Below are 19,902 nucleotides of genomic sequence, written 5' to 3'. Positions count from 1 at the left end.
ACAGACACGAGCAAGGATCTTCTACACTAAGCAAGTATTCACCTGGCTTCTTCTCATACATTATAGTTCAACAATAATTAAAAACAACAATTTTGGTTGGACAAATAGAAATTAACAGTCTTGATTGCATTTTGGAGTCAATATAATAATATTTAAATAACAAAAAAAAAGAGAAACAAAAAAACGTCTAATAATTAAAAAAAAAGAAAAAAGTTGCGCATTGGAAGAAAGACAACAGTTTTCAAATAGTTCCATTCAGACCCGCTTTTGGGGAAAAACACAGAAACATAAAAAGAAATTTCTTTTCATGAACGCAAAAGTAAGTGCATGTCTATGAGGTGCCATAGAGCTTCACTTTTTGTGGAACAAAGTGTTTTTCTACCTGGCAGACCTAAGAAAAAAAACAAAACAAAACAAACAAAAAAAACTTGTATGAAATTAAACCGATGACATTTACGTTTACCTTTGACAAATGAAAAATGGAGTTCTCTTTAGACTTAAAAACGTCACACATCATGATTTCTGCACTCCGCCTCCTCCCTCACAGCCTACGTTCAAGTGATTCAAAATATATATATTTATACTGTATTTACTTTAAACCTCAGTACCAAATATAAACAAACGCACACATGTAATGATGTCCACTTAGGTCCTCAAAATGTCAATTACAAGTACTGCCGGTAGTTCTACAAAATGGGATGTTTCGGTGTGTGTGCGTGTGTGTGTGTGTACATTAAATAAAATAAAAAGCTTACAAATAATGGCAAAGCATACCTGATAGTCGCCGTAGCATAACAGTGTTCTATAGTTTAAGCTGATTACATATGCATAACTGAGTCAGTTTAAGCTTTATGATTATAAACATCATATAGAGCCTGTAGGTCCAGTATTCTGCAACAAGCATTACAGCACCAAACGTTTCATCATTTGGCAAAATTCAAGCTTTAAGTGAAAGTCAAATGCTTCTGTTTAATAATAATAATAATAATAAAGTGTTACTGTGACGCTGTGATTTGTATAAAGCTAGCAATAACATTTCCCCCCTGTACTTTCTCTTTAAATCCGCCCCCACCCCGCCCTCAGCAACAAACCCAACGTGTTCTTTTCTTTTCTTTTTCTCTCTTAAGCGTATTCAGTAGTTCTTGTTTCCTGCTCAATCTTGGTGTGCGGTCTGTTTGGCACAATATCACAGCGCTCTTAAATTAATCATAAATATGGCTGCGATACATCAGAGTCACAAAACAGATTTTTTGGTTCCAAGATTTGTGCAGGGAAAGAAAAAAAAAAAAAAACAACAAACAAACCCAGAAACAAATATATTTAGCGCATCTAAAGAAGATCTACAGAGCAAAATAAAATCTTCCTGTGGACAATAATGCTCTTCTTCTGTGTACTTCTACAAGCACCAAGCAATATTAACTTTCAGAGTGAAAGAGTGAGCCGAGAGCGGCTGCAACAATTACTGCAACTCTGCTCACTGGGAAAAAAAAATAAAACAAATAAAATTATACCATTTGATAAGACCATAATAACCTCTTTTCATAAATTAAATAATTAACATATCTTTGTTTCGATGATTGGCCTATCTCAACACAGAAACTACAAACACCCTGCCCAACTTTGCCCGAAAAAAAAAAAAAAAAAAAAAAGAAAACCAGGAAATAAAAATACATCACCAAAAAAACCTGATTCATCATATTATTCGCCGTTAGAATGGTCTCTTGTGGGCACGCGGCCCAGAGTTGGACACATTTTGACAATAATAAAATCTGTACATCTTGGAGTTCGCACTCTTAACAAAGCTCTTTTTCTTTTTTTTAAAAATCCATCTTTGTCATATACTTGCACAATTAAGTAACCTCAAGGTTTGATAGCACTTTGGAGTTGATTGTTTACCAGCTAGTTTTTGTATACACAATATATTAAACATCAACCTTTTGTTGTTTTTTTTGTTTTTTTTCCATTTTTGTTTCTCAAGCTTGTTAAATTTCTCTCAGTCCTCCTCCGGGGCAGCACCAGCGTTGCCCTCGCCCCAATTTGATTGGTCGTTGTCGTTGGGCTCCTCCCCCTCCGCCTCCTCCCCTTCCTCGCCGTCAAAGTCTTCGTCGCGGGGGAACTCGATGCCCTCCAGGCCCTCCTGAGTGGCCTGGTGCGAGTCGGCGCAGTCCGCGCACACGCCGTAGCGCCGCGAGCCGTGGCGGATGCCCACGCTGGCGGCGAGCATGAAGATCTTCTTGCACACCATGCACTTGTACTTCTTGTCCTTCTTGTGCACCTGCGGGGGGCGAGAGGGTGGAGGAGGAGAGGGTGGAGGAGGTTAGATCACGTGTTAAAACGGGTCGGCAAGCTGGTGAGCCAGACCTCCTGCATCCTCTCCTGAAACGTCTTCCATCTTTCACCAGGCCGACCAACCGAATGCACCGAAAACACAACAGCAAGAGTGTGGGAAAGTCGGGTCCAAACTCCAGTAGCAGCGGGGGGGGGGGGGGGGGCATCGCAGGTAAACAATTAGCCAAATCTATGGTCAAAGTGTCAACGACTCGCTGGAGTGACTCCTGGAAGAAGAGATAATGTGTTTTTGTCTCCATGCGACTTGACAACGGATAACAAACAGAACGCGGAAATAAATCTCTTGTCTCTCTGGGTTTTGGTCGAATGTTCTAGAGACCATGAATCCTCCAGGAAATGAGGTTTTGAGGAGGTTATATATTCCTAAATACCAAAGTCCAATACTGCAGATATTAACTATTTTATCTTCATATCGAAGGTAAACATGTTTATTCGATGAATAAGGGAGGAAAAACAAAAGTGATTTTTGGGACGTGAAGGTTAAATACATGGACTATTAACTACCGAGGTAACCGGAGCTTGGTTTTAGTTGATTTTGTTTCATTTAAAGTATTATTTTTATTACAATAAAGGTCTGGGGTTTGATGGTTCCACTTGTTCCCTGTAAACAGCATCGCGTTGAAAGACACAAAGCAACACACCGGCTTGTACAACTTGTAGTAATGACTTTTTAATAAAACCTTATTAAGGTTTGTGAGTTTTGATGAGTTCAGGTTCGAGTCAGGCACACACTGAGGTGTAGTGGTTAGCCCTGGCGCCTCACAACCCAAAAAAAACACACGTCTGATGCCTCTAAATGATCCGTGAGTGGGATTATGAGCAACTGTTTCTCCCTTTGCCCTGTTATCAACTTCCTAGCATTTTATTTTCCATGAAATAAAGCTTTGCAGTGTATCTGATCTCTCCTCTATTCACTGGTATTTTGTACCACTGGGTGAGTGGCCCTCAAACACTCCCTAGATTAGAAAATAAATATTGTAGCCAAATATTTCTCCTGCAGTCCCGCCTTGGAGACCAAAGCTGGTGGGGGGGGGGGGTGTGAGGGTGCGGCCATGTTTGGCCGGAGCTGGAGGAGCTGGAGGAGCTGGAGGAGCTTGGTCACGTGGCGGCGGCGGGAGGGAGGAGCGGGTCCGGTGCGTATGTGGACTCACCAGGGAATGTCTCTTTACGTGCTCGCGGCGGGTGAACAGCTTGCCACAGATGTCACAGCTGAAGGAGCGCACACCTGAGTGGATGATCAGGTGCCTCTTGAGCGTGCGCCGGTGCTTGGCGATGTAGTTACAGTGCGGGCACTTAAGCTTATTGAGGGCTAGGTGTGCAGACTCGCCTGGGGGGTGGGGGGGGTAGAGAAAAAAACAAACAAGTAGACACAGAAGAAGGTCAGTAAGGAACACGTTTCAGTCCCTCAACAAACCTGGAGTGAAGTTTTCATCCAACAGGAAGTCACTTTAAAGTAATAACGCCGAGATGGAAGGAGACAATTATCATAAAAGCTGCATTTCCGTCTATAGATCCTCTAATGAGAGAGCAAAGCGTCAATATCCTGTTTACAAAATCAGAGTTTAGGATGTGGTTACCATTAATGAGCGCCGCAAACGTTGATGTACCAAACATTACTCAAGTCAATGCCGTGCAACTTCGTTAACCAACAAAAATGATTAAACGGCAGCCGGGTTTTCTGCACAATTAGATTTGCGACTGTTGCCGAGTTACCGGCGCTTGTGTCGAGGTCGGCCTGACGAGGCCGGGGGGCCTCGCCACCGACACGTAGAGGAAACGTCGAGTTACTCTGTGGACTCGTCAAAGGGAGGGCTGTGCCCACCTTTCACCAGGGCTGGAGGTGAGGGGCCATGCCAGTGTTACATAAGGTTATCTCAAAAAAAAAAAAAACATAAAGGCTTTGTCATCGGCAGAAATAGACGCAGGCAAATCCAGCTGCATTCAGCTCTCGAGGCAGAAGAACAGACATATGGAGAGATGCACCGTTTTACACTGAGAATCAAATGAGACATGCGATACTGTGCGGATTGAAAATGAGAAAATCTTACTATTCACTGACAATCCTTGGAGGAGATGGGAAATACAATACATGTGGACTGAAAACACCACCCGAACCACAAATTGTCCATGTTTGTGTGTACTTGATTAAATCCAGGGCTTTTGTTGTGCCTGTCTGAAAATATTTGCGTGAAAATACAGAGCTTGTAGTGACAGAATGTCCTTGTGCTGATTATTAAACATTGCATGCTTTTCAAAAGAAATTATGAGCGTCTACTCATGATCTATACAGGGTTTCGGTAAATATGTGAATTAATTCCTGAGCAATTTCCTTCAATTTCCACTGAACTTAGCTTCTTAATAAGCATGTCTTGTAGAAATCCCCCTCATCCTCGCAGAACTGCCCTCCTCACCGAAACTCCTGTATTGTTGTCTCACAGAGGCGGTGGGGACGGCCGAGCTTACTGACAAATAAGCAACTTATTGATTTTAATAAAGCCTCTGAGCAGAGGGACAGTCTTTTTGATTGAGTGGGGCAACAGGGCCTTTCCTTTTGTTTGAGCCAGGGAGCACAACACAGGCGTCGTCAACGTAGGTTGCTAGGGGAAGAGCGGGGAGGGGAGGGGGGGGTTGATGAGAAGCAGGTCACCTGAGTGTTTACTCGTTTGAAAACGGCAGAGAAGCACCTTGTGCAAGAGGGGGTCATATCGGGCTTTGGGCATATGAATAAAATTACCTCTTAGTGAGAGTTCACACTTCCTTGTTCAACATTTCATAGCGCCAATTTTAGACTTGCGCTCTCGTCATACATTCATCCATCCATTTATTCATTCTTAGGTTTCCTATGTGCACTTCACTTAGTGCAGGGACTTTTAGGAACTAATTCAATCATGGGTAATTACATTACTCCCAAAGTTACTGTGCTATCAGCTGCAGAGGCTTTTCTTTTGTCGTTAGGCAGCTGCCATGAATAGCAGCTCCCCGTGTCAACTCAAGGTGTGGAGATTCTACAGTGATACAATAGTGGCTTGAGATCTGTGGTCTTGCGTTGCAAACGGGTTTGTAGACCGCCGTCTTCGTGGTTGTGCCGCCACAGACGGCCTGAAATAAGCTTCTGACACTGAGAATTCTCAGCGCCTCGCTAATGCGACCAGCTGCAGCTAAAAACCAGGAGAAATGCTGCAGAAAGTGGTCATCAAAACACTACCACCAAAACAATACTTAGCACATTCCCAAATGGGTGAAATGATGTGCAACGGCCACAGCACCAAAACGCTACTCGAAACAGTCGCTCCATTCTTGGCGCGCTTCATTTATTTAGTAGAAGCTGTGGCGCGACGTACGAGATAAAATTGTAATTTTCTCCCACTGAAGTCTGAAGTCCTCCTGCCATACCCGGGTTTATGAAATCCACAATTTACAGTGTAGCAGATGGAGAACTAATGAGACTGACATTGTGTTTGTTGCGAGAACATATTGTCTACTCCATTATCTTCAAACGCAGAAACAAAACCACAGACGACGCTTCATGCTGCACACAAACAGTCATACATGGATGGAGACGGGAGAATAAAATGGAGACATTAGTGTTTACTCACATTAATGCTTTTCAAGAGCTACAATCTTGTTATATTTGTAAAAGTAGATCAACTACTCAATTTAATGGACTCAATTCTCCAGAAAAAAAATAAATAAAAAATACAAAGCTGAAATCATCAAGGAGGACGTACGCGGTTGACATGACTGGAAAACCATCCAGGTTGACCACATCTTTAAATTGTGATTAAACATGAATCCTTTAGAGGACATGGGGTGATTGTCTGATCGTACTAAGACGATGTACAATAAATGGATCACCCACAAATATTGCAAAGATACTGTATATATTAATACACCATAACAGGATTCACTAGATTGGTCTTAGCTGGCAGTTGAGCTGTAGTCTAGAGAGTGTGGCATCTTACCATTCTCCCAGGACTCCCCTTGCTGTAAGTCTTGGATGATGCTATACTGGATCTGATTGGCCAGCTCTGGGAAAGGGGGAGGGGGCAAGAGGAGTGAGAGGAAGAGAGAGAGAGAGAGAGAGAGAGAGAGAGGTGAGAGGTGGATGAGAGTCTAGGGGTGGGCGTAGGGGTCGTAATGTTTTCTGAACACAGCTAAGCACCCTCCTACCCCGGTGTGGAACAATGGACGTTTCAGTGAACAACATAGGTAAACACACACACACAGGCACTGTATGCAAAGCAGTGTTCCAACTCCCCCCCCCCCACCGCCCCTGAGCTAATACAGTCCTGCAGCAAGGAGGGGGTTAATTACAAAATCCAAGACTGGAGCCTTCACACCAGCTCATGTTACACACTGCTTTTGTAAGTGGCTGTGTGAGCACCTGTGTGTGTGTGTCCGGTTCCTGAAGCATCAACGTTTAAAGTCCATTAAAGACACGCCCCTGTGTGTGAGTGTGTGTTTGTGTGCCTCCATGCTCCCTGGGTCAATATTTGGAATGGTGAGGACAGCCCTGGTGCATTAGCGAGGATTAGGGAGGGAAGGGACTGCCCCGAGTGGCTTTGCACCTCTCAGAACAGGGTGAAGTTTTTTTTTTGTTTTTTTTTTTGGGGGGGGGGGGTGGTGGTTGGGCTGTAGAGGTCACTTTGCGAGGGCGTATTCACTTGTGCTCCAACTGAGATGAGCGAACATGCAAATTAATTTACACCTGTTTTATGCGTTAGTGCAGCAATCACCCTTTAAACAACCGAAACAAGAATTTATTGGCCACAGGTTGGCTTCCAGCAGGAAAACACTGACATCCTCATAACCGTTTCTCACTTTCAAAAATGACCTCATCTGCTCCGATTCTACACAACAAACGTACTTCCACCATCAGCTGAAAAAAAACTAACTTTAAAACAAGTATATAGCTTGCATGGGTGGTGTATCAGACAATAGAAAAGAGGGCCACCACTTGGGCTCCAGTGTTTTCATCTTTGGAGCATGACTGCAGAAATCAAACCGAAGCAAAGTAGATAGCCAACAGCGTGACAGCGGAGCAGGAAACTAGGACATCCAATATTGCAGGATGGCTGAACACAGGCTTCCAAAAGAAGGATGCAAGCAATCCATAAGTTGAGCAAGGCGGCGCCCTGGTTTTATAAACCAGTTTATAAACCAAGATGAATTTATGGTGAGCAGTTTTGCAGATGAGGAAAGATGACGAAGCCTCATGTGTGCAGACTGAATAATCACTGCATGCGATCTCAAGGTTTGCCATGCAACATTTTACTAAACCATAGCAAAACATTTTTGTGATCATGTGACACGCGCATCAAGAGAGGGTTAAAATAAAAGAAGACGGCATGCAAAAGTAGGATAAATCAAAAGGAAGGCAGAAAGAGAGAGGCGGTGGGAAACACGGTTTCAAAGACAAGTGACCAATAGGTTTCTGTCTCAATGGCTCTGAATAATATGGTTTTGACTGGCGTCTGTGCAGATCATCACAAGTCTAAAATAAGAAGTGCTTGCTCACAAGACGCTGAATTTCCAATGCATTGTTGCATGTTATGTGACCTCAGACCTACATGAACCAACAATGACCCTGGTGACTAATTTCTCCGTCAACTAAACACAGATTTCGATCATCTGCAGAGTCAGGATATCGGAGCGCGACTCAAACCTGCGTTTGGAAAAGCAAGCGTTAAATTAGATTCGATAGATCGTCGTCGTATTGACTCGCAAAGGTCAAGACATTTGTCAGTTGTCTATTGTTACGTGAACACCAAACTGGGAAATGGGACTTTCCCAGATGGTAATTTTGTCCAGCTGCAAGAAATCCACCATCACACAAATGTCTGCTGGGAAAGGTACCACCTTCCTAAAACCATAAATTTAAAAAAAGAAGAAAAAAAACATCAGGAATAGAAGCTTAACTGATGTAGATTCATCATGTTTTTTTTTTGGGGGGTGGGCTTAATAAAAAATTGGCGCAAGGTCCTCCTCTTGAACGAACATCAAACAGCACTGGAATAATCTGCAGCTCATTCCAGCTCTGAATCTTCTGGACACCAACACTCATATGTTTGGCTTATTGTTGGTCCAATACTTCCAGAAACTCCCTGCTCCGTACTATTCCACTGAAGTGATTCTACAGCGAGGAGATGGTGTTTTGAACGGTCCCTTCTGACAAATCTTTAGTTTTAATGCCTGACAAAGAAAAACAAAAATGGAAATTGCACAATATATTCAAATATTTAGATTTCAAGCATATATATCGCATGGATAATAGCTTTTATTACAAATGTATAAACTATTGGCTGTAAAATGGAGTAAAGACATCAACTTGAAACCTTTCATCTCGTTTAACATCTGACTGAAAGTCGTGACTATCTTTACTTGTAAAAAGGCTATACTTTTAATGAGTGTGAAAAGAGGATTGCAGAATAGCAGACAAAAGCAACTGCCTCTCTGGGACGTTGCAACACCCCAGACCACTTCTCACACACATTATATCATCCTGAGGACTAGTTGGAGGCACTAAGAGCATTTAGGGAGGCCTGGGGGGGGGGGGGGGGGGGAGAACCGTTTCCCCGCTACTTTCTACATTATCCTGCATCACCAAGAGTTTTCTCCCTCACACAAAATGTAGCTCTCCATTACTACGCACACGCACACCTCCCCCTCCCCCTGTCCATAACACTCCATTTAATATGCGATATCATTATGGTTACATGGAGCGCGGCCCTAATGGGACTAACAGAACACTGAGAAGGCTGGAGCTGAAAGGAGAGATTACCAGGAGAACTGCACTATGGGATGGATGGAGCAGGAGATAGATTAAGAGATAGAGAGGGTGAAGGTATCAAAGGGTGAACGGAGACGGGATATATGCAGAGGAAGGAGTGGTTTCATCAAGCAAGAAAAATGGGGTTGAGAAATTGATTACATGAAACCACTTCAAAAAAGGTCAAACTGGTCCGACGCCGGTGCCGACCGCGGCATTAATTATCGTCTTCAAAAATTAATGCCAGGCATAAATCACTGATCTGTCATGGGCAGATATGCAATACGCAGCACGCCAGCTGTGCATACCAGCAAGCCATGAATTTTCTCAAACGACAATACAAAAATCAGCTTAACAGGTCAGTTCAGTTTCAGCGCAAAACTGCTCTTATAGAATCACCATGGAGCTCCATGCAACAGCAGCCCGTTCTCTTGAAATCAGAATGCTGCAACACGACTCTCCACATGTCTCAGAGGGGTTTACCGTGCACGGGCCCCCCTGCTCTCATTGGCTGAGATTATGAAAAGGTGCGACAGCTATGAAGACCTGGATACACACCCGAATGACGAGCATTCCCAATTTTAGTTGCAATAGCTTGGTGGTGTTTGAAATCTTAAAAAACTTTTTTCTTATTTTTTATCTAGCATTGAATACTTGTGGCCATGGCAGTGTTCTCCTCTATGGGCACCGGTCAGCTGTGAGATTATATGTTTGGCAGGGTTCGATAGATCAAAAAGCTGAAAGATCATTCATATGAATCTGGCATGGTGACCGCCAGCAGCTGATCAGATGTTGAAACCAGATGACCTGATGTGACGGTCCTCTTCAAACCCACTGACCTCCGGGCGGAGGAATCAATAAGCAATAGTGCATCTCGGGTCAACAGTTTACGGATACAGCTTACATTAAATTTGACTGCATGCAGGTGTAAAAGTTGGCCAAAATGCATTAAATTAAAACTAACTGGGCAATATCCACGGAGGCTGCAACATTCCCACTATTCCTCGGCTATAAACACGGTTCTCACAATTTCGTGAGCACCTCGTCTTGTGAGGATGAGGTGATGCTTTCATCTGCCTACAGAAATAACCACTTAAGTCTGCTCAAAATAATTACCTAATGTTTATGACGAAAGCAAGAGATTACATGAGTGATTATTAGGCTGGAGTTTTAAAAGAAAAAAGGTATTACACTGCATTCTTTTGCCCAAAATATTATTGTGTGTATAAATGCAACCATCACAAATAAAAATCTCCCACATCTTGGAGGCAGCAGTTACAGCATATATTACAAGACCTCAAATATCTGTGAAGGAGCAGTGGCTGCTTATAAAAGTGAGTAAATTAACACACACAATTTTACACTCGGCAACCCAGATCATTAGCAAAAGGAATCGACTGAATACAACGGAACGAAAAAAATGTATACTATTCATATATGCATATATAAATAAAACCGGTATCTCATTTGGAAATATCCAGTCAGTACGCACAAGAACCCAGGATTGTAAACAGAAGCTCACTCCTGTCCAGCATATTTGTGGTTTCAACTTCTGAATCAGCTATAAGACAGCCGGGCTCTGCAAACAACTGGAGTTATTCGATGTGGCCAACATCTATACAACTTATTCACTCAAAATGACAGTGTATGCACACAGTGAAGACGAACTGAACCATTGCAAACAATTTAATATGGGATTCAGGAACATGGTCTCGCGAGAGCAAACCAATCGTATTTTCCTGTACGATTTTGTTTCAGGTCCTGGAAATGAACACGACACGGGGATGTATCAGAGGTAGAAAAGCAGCTTGCTCATTAATAAAAGAGCTTTTTAGGAATTTTTTCTTAACTAGAAGCTGCTTTTGACCCAGTTTGCACACTTGAGCCCATAGCATAGTAACGGCGGCTCCAGAATGTGTCAGTGTGTTAATATTCCTCTTTGATGTGCTGGAGTCAATATTAACATGCACCATGTACAAGTGAGTACTGCACAAAATATCTCTACACGCATGCAAGAGAACCTAACATGCATCTTAATAGATCTATATTCCATACAGATTCATCTTAAACTATACCTACAGGCAATATAGTCAAGTAATGTCTTGATCGTAAATCAACGATCCTTCATACACGTCGCTCTCTTTAAAACAGACCGGTTCCCCCCCCCCCATTTACTGATAATTACACCTATTGACGAGTTAATTTGATGAACCATTATCTGCAAAATATACGAGTGTGTGCAGTGTTGTAGAAGCATAACGGTGTGTGTTACCGGCATTTTCGGAGAGGGAGGAGAAGTCTTCTCTGGGGTAGGAGGCCGAAGGCTGAATGAACATGCCCTCGTCAAATCCTTCTTCTGGCTCTGGCGGGAAGTTGTACACAAATCGTCGCGTGGTGGTCTGTTTTTTCCTCCTCCCGCTACCGGCCGCGGCGTCCGGTGCCTCTCGTTTTATCGCCGCCGGTGCCGCGGCCGTGCCACCTGTGGCGGGCTCGTTCCAGACGAAGACCTGCGCCTGGCCACTCGCTGCTCGTGTTTCATTGGTCTCTGCTGAATCAGACGAGTTGTCATTGTGGGTCCAACTCCCAGAGGCTCCGGGGGTCACCAGGGCACAGCCCTCACCCCCGACCACTGTCACCTCGATGTCACTGGTCTCCTCCTTCACCCTGCCAGTCTCGTCGTCTTCCTCCATTGCTTCCTTCCCTTGGTTGGTGCTCGCCTTGATGGATAGCTTTGACAGGATGCTTGTTGCCCAGAAGTTGCTTGGTTTGCGGTCCGGCCCCCGCTGTCCCTCTTTGGCCACCATCTGCCGTTTGTTGTAGTCCACCACGACAGAATCCGGAGCCTCTTGTTTGATGCTGATATTCAGCGCATCCTTTATAAAAGCCCTACACGACTGCACGACCTCAGTCATTTGGAGGTAACTAGCAACAGACATCACTTCAATGGCATTTTGGCTTGTAAGCAGCAGATTCCCGGAGTAGAGAAAGTCGAGGATTACCGAGAAGCCCTGCACAGCAGCGACATCCAGGTGTGTGACCGTGGCTTGGTCCTGGGCCTCACTCTTGGTCAGACAGTAGAGGGTTTTAAAGTAGCGGCTGCCCGCGACCAGGATGTTCTTGTGTGCACGAAACACCTGGCCCGAGACGACTATGTTGACGTCGCAGAGGATTCCACTTTTGCGTTGCTTGTCCAGCTCCTGAAGCAGCTGGTAACAGTAGGAGTTCTCATTGGATTTGTTGCGGTAGTCTTCCTCTGAGCAGTTAGTGGAGGGGCTGGCACTGTCCGAGGGCCTCACTGTCTCCTTTAAGGTAAAAGACAGACAGAAAGACTATTATTGTCTATACGCAGACAGAAAGAACTTTCAAAAGGAAAAGGAGAAAAAAACAATTACACACAAATGTGTTTTGCATGTCAGTTGCCCTGGCTTTGTGAAAAACACACATACATGCACACTCTGGGTTCTTCGTGTGAGAGCACTGCACCTGCTTTGGAGGTAAAACAGGTTTAACAGGCTTCTGTCGAGGGGGAGGTGGGAATGAGGTAATGCAAGGCGTACTACTTTGAAGGCTGTATGGTATTATATTGTCTTACAAGTCGGTCTGATTCAGTAACAAAAACTACTGTGACTCCACGAGAAAAAGTTATGTCAGCTTGTAAACATTTAAATATCAATCGTCAGGTGATCCTTCACCCTGACAACATTTTGTGTGAGAAATAGCTACAACATTCAAAAAGTTAAACTTTATACGACAAAGAGGCCACGGCACTTTGGGAAAGACGTGCAACATTTTTGATCAACTGTGACAAAGCAAAGGTAACGTGTCAATTTAGCTTTTATTGTGGTCGCCACAGCAAGTCAATACAACCAGGATTCAAACACGGATTCCCCAAATACACTGAATAAAGGCTGATCTCGAGAACAGTCTTTTTAGAAAGTTTTTTTAGAATCCTCAGCATGAGGATTCTTTGCACAAGCTGTGACTCAAATATTAATGGAAATGTGAATTTACAAGCTAAGAATGAAGTTACTATGAGTAAGACTTATTAGGGTGTGTGTGTGACCTCTTCAAACATTCAAAAAAAGGGACGGGTACAGCGATTTCTTAAAAATCAGGACCTTTCTTAATCTTAAGCACTATTTTATGCTCTGAAAAAAATGCAGCGCCTCTTCACTGAGCAAACAGCAGCGTTTCATAATTTCATAACAAAACAGAAGAGAAGTGAGGGCACGGATAAATATTTCCTATTGATTAGCAAATTCTCTTTCCAATGGTGATTTATTTATACTGTAAAGAAGATTAGCAACACGTTTCTTAACAGTTAAGTGAGGCCATATTCGTTTCTCGGGCTAGAAATTTGCACGAGATTTAGAAAAGCGTCTAAAGCGGGACACAACCTGGTGTTGGACGGGAGTGGAACTGGCAAAGGAACAGAACTACCCTGTAACAGACCCCACTCCCTCATAACAGGAGGATCAGGGGAGGAGAGAGGGGTGGAAGGGCAGAGGGCCAACCTGGTACTGAGCAGAAGCAGGGCGAAACGCACACACACACGCACGCAAAGCATATGCTTACAAAATATGTGGCACCAGTAAGGTGTGGGCTGCAGGGAAAGCGTACGAGCTCACCAGCTCCACCAGCCAAGACAATTCAGAGATGCACCGATACCCAGAACACGACGAAGGCCGTACAGCTTTTACACACAATGCACACAAGCAGGGCATACATCTCTGGGTCATTTTAGAATTGCAGAGCAGATGTCCTAATCCAGAATAATTCACATTGCGCCAGCCCTGCATTTTTGCCCCCGCCCACCACACACACACACATGCATGTACACGCACACAGAAACACACACAGGAACCAAGCTGGCTCCACATACACACAGCTGGGGTTTCAGGCCGAGTAATTCAGATTAAATCCATTTCTCTGAGGTCCCCACCCAGCCCCCACCCACCCACCACCCCTACTCCATCCACACTGCAGCTCTTGTCCAGCCAGCCTCGGCACACAGGACAGTATAGGGGGGCTTATCGTCCTCTGCCACAGCTGGAGGGAGAGAGATGGAGACAGAGAGGGATGGGAGGGAATAAAACGCAAGGCAGAATGAGGGAGGCGAAAGGATTGACATGCTTTAAAGACCACTCAAAATGAATAGGGGATGCAAAGATGGAAAATATGAAGATATATGAAACCTATAGAAACAGCACTTATTCGAAAGGACCATGAGAAGTTGAGAAGTGGTTTGAGCAGCTACACACACAGAGCGAGAAAAAAAAAAAAAACCAAGACTAAGCTGAGATTGAGAGAGCAAAACCTCAGAGGAAAAAGGGCAGGAGAGAAAATGTGGAGCAGGGTGGGGGACAGAAAGCGAGCGTGATAGAGAAGGAGTTGGGTCACCCCATTTTAGCCTGCACAATAGCGCATGTTCTCCCCGAGGCTTATTGTCCACTCACTGTGGGCCTTTGTGAAAAGGCTGGGCACTCACTCTCTTATTACACAGCAGCTCCCACTCGCAAGTATAGAAAGGAGCCATGGTGCATGTGGGTGAGGCTAAGAGGATGAGGAGCGAGATGAGGGAGAAAAATTATTCCATGATATACACATCAAAGCCTCTGGAGGGACGTGGTCATCATGCTGAGTACTGTGGTGGAATATATTGGAGTGGTGAAAGGCAGGAGAGCCGTCGCTGCAAGAGGCACTGGATATGCTTTCAACTTTGATTGTTGGCGCCTACAGTTTGCACAGATTTTTTTTTTGTCTACCAGTCTCATTAATCTAATTCAAACTCAACAGCATTTACCAATGAGACTAAAATGCAAAAAATATGCACAAGTGGAAAATACAACAAAAAAAAGCTGCAATAACTTAATTTCATATAATTTATTAAAAAAAAACACCCATTGGCACCCGAACACCAGACTACCACGTCTGGTTTAAGACTCAACGTTATTGTAAAGTTATGTGGGAGTACCTACAGCAGTCAGGCTAGGACAGCCTGGTACTGGGCATGGTTCTCCATATTCTCCTCATCAGCAGCATCATCCTTTCTCCAGATGTGCCACGTGTGAGCAGGGAGCTTAGAGAACCAGCAGATCAACCCTGCACAGCAGATGCTGGAGGCAAAAACCTGCCTGAGCCGGACCAAGAGAGAATGTGGGGACACTGTTGGCCTCTCCCGCCCCCCCCCCCCAGTGATGACGTGGCTGGGTTTTTATTCGAGCCAGAGATGGCAAGAATGGAAGTATGAAAGAGCGTTGCGGAAAAAGAATTCTTTGATCTAGGTCAAACAAAAGGGCTTCCAGATCTGCAGTGAATGGCCAATACTGCAAGATTTACAGGTGGATTAAATAAACCAAGATGGCCATAAAATTCAAGTTTATTGATGCACCGCTTACACAGTCAAGGTATGCCACCAAAAAAAAGTGCTTGAACAAAGTAAACCACAAACCCAAACAAACCGCTAAGCCCCAAGGCCATCACATCCATGACAAGCACTTAGACACACCTCGAAGAGATCATGTGATACGACACAGTCCCCATGCAACATAATGACCCACTGGGGCCACATTCTGTTTACCCTTTATGCACACATGTTTTTCTCCTCGTTTACTAAAACAGCCCCCTACCCAGTATCTCTCCAGTCCCATGACCAGCCCAGCCTTGAGGCCGTCTTCAACCAGTCTCTCCCTAACTCCCCACATCAACTGTATCCTTCACTCAGCAGAACCCCCCCCCCACACACACACCCACCCAACCCGTCTGTCCCCAGATACTGAAACAATACTGCAGTGTGCGTTTGGCCCAAGGTGTGGGAGGGCTGCACTGAGTGTCTCCCTGCCTCGTAACAATGCTAAACAGTTGGGGGGGGGGGGGGGGGTTGTAGCTGGCAGAATCAACGAGAAGAATTCTGCCTCAGGCTCCACCCAACCCGTTTCCCTGACCTGTGGCCCCCAATAAACATCCCATCTATCTGCCAGGCACCAAGCTGCAATGCGTGGGTCCACGTCCCCATTTGGGGAGGCTCCCTAACAATGAGTGGTGGTAGCGCAAAAGTCAAAACGCCTGATTTTATTGAGATTTCTTTCTCCTAAATTAAAGTGCCGCGGTTTTACTTTAAATTTCACATAGACTGACAGTGATAAAGGCAAAGCATTTTCTGATCCACTGAATTAAGCGGGTCAGCATAAATCACCCGACTTTACTATCATGATCCCAACTCGTATGAGAGGTCCAATAAATTGCTGCAGTGTTGTAATTAAGTGATTATAAAAGAAGGAAGTGACATCATCACTGACATTCAGAGAATAACCAGGGTTGACAAATGAGAAAAAGATGAGTAAAAAAAGAGAACTAGAGATTACAATGGGAGGTTCACTGGGGAGAACTGAAACCAAAACCAGTTTCATGAGTATTTAACACTGTGTGATAATGTACATGGGCCAAATATTACAGAAGCAAGTTCCTAAAAAAAGGACTTTATTTTTAAAGATACATTTGGTTTACTGGTCCTACGCAATATAATGATTCTATGTCATACTCCAAACAGACTGCTTCTGCCGTACTGTGACCTTTTACCAGCAAGTATAGGGAACAATCTCAGCACAAGACTACATCTAGTGAATTAAGGACAACAGCCCCCTTCTCCAAGGATACCCACATTTACCACAGCTGCCCTGGTGTACAAGGGGTAATTGAGTTAGCTTCAACAAATGCAGCAGAGGCCTGACTAACATCAGGAATGGGTGAACAGAACAAGACGTCGTCTTATAACACCATAATTCCTCTTTAATGTACTGCCTCACAATGCAGACCTCCTTACAGTGCTGCTCTTTATTTCAACGGTACTAAACGTATGAAGATTACAGATTTATTACAGAGAGCCGTCTTTAAAGAAACACTGAATTCACAGATATGAAAAAAAAGGAACATTGAAACACCCAAAAATTGATTCCAGACAAATCAGAATGAAATCCTGCCTGATAATGCGACGATGGGACTTCTTTCCAGTGCTATTCTCCTTCAAGCGGATGGCCTGGTTAACCTCTCCACAGTGTCTGGGGTCCTTGTTGCTAGGGAAAAGCCACACCAAGCCCCTAATCCACTCCCGCTCCTCTCCTTACCAATTAGAGATGTGTACAAGTTAGTGGATCACTTTAAGTCATTCTGATTAGTGATGGCGTGTACAAAAGGAAGGAACTAAATGTAGTGGTGAAATCCTCTTCGTGCACAAATTAAGAGTCAAATAGCATCTAGCTCTTAGTTCTCATGACAGTTCAGACTATTGTCCGGATATGAGGAAGGGTATGGCAGAGGACAGGGAACTGTAAGTGTGAGTAGGGGTTTTTTGCAACGTGGGACTGATGGAAGAATTGCCCTTTGACACCATATTGTATGGGTAAACCTGCCCTCCCTGTTTTTATGAGGTCACTGAAAGATTAGAGGTGTTGCCTTTCTGGCAATAAATATGAACCAATAAAAACATCCCATGCATATCGAAAAAAGGAAAGGTTCACTTGCACAAATGGGTAGGGTGAATATTTTTTTCCACCAAGTTCTCAATAAACAAATACTGTAAACAACCAAATGTCTACCAAAGGGTTCTAGCAAACAATGAATCCATCTATTGTAGTGGAAGTGATTATTCTAACAAATCATTTCAGTCTTACACAGACGAGATTCGGTTTTAATCATATAAGAAGTAATAAACTTAATCAGCTGGATCCAACTGATGTAAAAAAAAAAAAAATGCAGATGAAGACTCAGGTGATCCTGTGTGGTTTTATTACCCTCGTCTATTTCACGAGTTCAAGCCTATTCAAAAGGCTGCCTCTGGCCAAGCAAGCTGTCAGGCTCCGGGCAACATGATTTACCCTCCTCTTGTCCAGCGTTGCAAATGACACCAGCTATGGATTTTGGGGGGTCATTCTCGCACAATGCCTCTAATTTAGCTCCCTAAAGGGAGGAGGTGGTGGAGGTGGAGGAGGAGGAAGAAATGCGCCAGAGGTCACCCGGGACTTGCGAGGCAGCAGAAGTGCTTGAGAGGCGGGGGAGGGGGGGTTGGGAAGGGGTGCGGTTCCCCAAAGGCTGCCAGGGTCGAGCTCCTGTGCCATTGTGTGACCTCTAGCAAAGCTAGCAATCAAGACTTGCCGCTGATGCAGCAGAAAGAAGGGGCTGTTGTACAGTGTGCGTATAATAAAGCATTGCATAAAAGTTCTATTATCTCACAGGCAATCAAAGATGATAACCGGTTTGCTGCTATAAGAAAACCATCCGTACGGAGAAAGCAGCCTCTGGGGGGTGGGGGGGTAGCTGGCAGGTGTCATACAGGAACGTGTCCGAACGTGCTGGCCGCAGAGTGGACACACTGTCAGCGACATTTTTACACACGGACGTAAGGGATTCGTCGCCCCCACGCTCACAAGTGGTTCAACATTTGCCTCTCACTGCCCCCGCAGCCTCGCTCGGGGGCTTCCCGACTGCCGCCAGCGGCCACCTCCAGCCGGAGAGACAGCCCCGCTCCAGAGCGGCTGTTGAGGCTAGGGCTAGCCGTTAGCAGCTGGTTAGCAGCTCGATGCTAACTAATTAGCCGGGAGAAGGGATTGTGGAGCTTAAGTAATAACCCTCATTCTCACCACTCGCTGAGGGGAGAAGTTGTGGAGTAAAAAAAAGAAAAACCCGTTTAAGATAAAACACAACAGTCACCAAAAAAAAAACCCAACACAAAACCGGTTATTGCGGCGTGCAGTTTGATGTCGCGTCGCGGAGCGAACGTTACCTGTTTGGTGGGGTCGTTCCTCCCGTGCTCGGAAGACAGGTGATGTCTCAGCAGCAAGGCCCGCTTGTAGTTGCGACTCCCCTTCACCAGCTCGTCGCTGTTCTTAGTGGCAATGTTGTGACACCAGGAGCAGGACATGAGTCCCGTCTCCTGGCAGAATTTCAGCCATGGGAATTCTTGCAACCACGAAGCGTGAAAGAGCGAGTGTTTCTGAAGCAGCGTCTGCGGTCTCATCTCGACCCCAGATTTCCTGGATCCCGGCTCGCCTCCCCTCCGCGCGCCGCCGCCACCGCCGCTGCTTCCACTGTCCGGGCCGTCGGTGCTGCTGGCTCCGTTCCCCTGCGTCCAGCTGCTCCCCTCCCGAGACCCGTTCGCTGCGTCCGCCGAGCCGACGCGGTCGTCGCCGTCCCCGGCTGCCCAGCTGCCCCCTTCCGGGTCCTCTTCTTCCTCCGCCTCGGGTTCCGTGCTGTCGCTGACAGACCCGGCGCCCTCCACTCCCCGCTTCTGCGACGGTCCCCTCGCCCCCAGATCCCTGTCCTCCTCCTGATCCGGCCTGTTCCCGTTAAAATGTCGGTCTTGACAGGCCGGGGCCTCCCAGCTGTTACAGTTCCCCCCGCCGATGCCGCTGGAGCCCGTTAACCCAGCTAATCCACCGCCTCGGAAAGCCAGGGACCTGCGGTTTCTCTCACCGGACATTTTTTCCTCAATATATCTCTCCGAATCTTCACTTTCTCAACTGTATCTTCCCCCGACACGAGAATTGTGTACTTGTGGGCGCCGTATCCTCCGAAAGCGATGGACCCGTCGTCGCCGCGTTTTCTCCGCCTGGCCCTCCCGGTGAGAGTATGTAGGTTATGCGGAAATAAATAAAGGTTTTAGAGGCATAATGAATTTGAGGGTTCTCGCTGCGTCCGCGCAGGCCCCGCAGAGGTCGAATGGCAACGACTTTCCTCCCCACAATGCACCTCGAGCGGGGGGAAAGGGGGGCCGCGGAGGGGAGGGGGCG

At 45.3% G+C, this 19,902-nt stretch overlaps 1 protein-coding gene across 1 annotated transcript; it reads right to left on the bottom strand.

Annotated features, from left to right (window-relative positions):
* Positions 1–1,315: 1,315 nt before the first annotated feature.
* Positions 1,316–19,679, bottom strand: zbtb10 (zinc finger and BTB domain containing 10). The gene is made up of 5 exons (XM_080515690.1): positions 18,897–19,679; positions 11,391–12,420; positions 6,312–6,377; positions 3,501–3,676; positions 1,316–2,275 (listed from the first exon to the last, which is right to left on the bottom strand). Exons 1-5 carry the CDS (start codon positions 19,590–19,592, stop codon positions 1,994–1,996), a joined length of 2,250 nt encoding a protein of 749 aa, XP_080371816.1. The 5' UTR covers positions 19,593–19,679; the 3' UTR covers positions 1,316–1,993.
* Between the last annotated feature and the right edge of the window lie 223 nt (positions 19,680–19,902).

Source organism: Blennius ocellaris, assembly GCF_963422515.1.
Source record: "Blennius ocellaris genome assembly, chromosome: 20".
Lineage (NCBI taxonomy): Eukaryota > Metazoa > Chordata > Actinopteri > Blenniiformes > Blenniidae > Blennius > Blennius ocellaris.
This window is presented reverse-complemented; position numbering and strand designations above follow the sequence as displayed.

Excerpts from the sequence above, each read along its gene's own strand:
- zbtb10 (XM_080515690.1), bottom strand. The coding sequence starts at position 19,592 with ATGTCCGGTGAGAGAAACCGCAGGTCCCTGGCTTTCCGAGGCGGTGGA. Across the intron at positions 6,378-11,390 it reads CTCCCTCTCCGAAAATGCCG|AGCTGGCCAATCAGATCCAG; the intron begins GTAACACACACC and ends CCCCTTTCCCAG. Across the intron at positions 3,677-6,311 it reads AGGGGAGTCCTGGGAGAATG|GCGAGTCTGCACACCTAGCC; the intron begins GTAAGATGCCAC and ends CCCACCCCCCAG.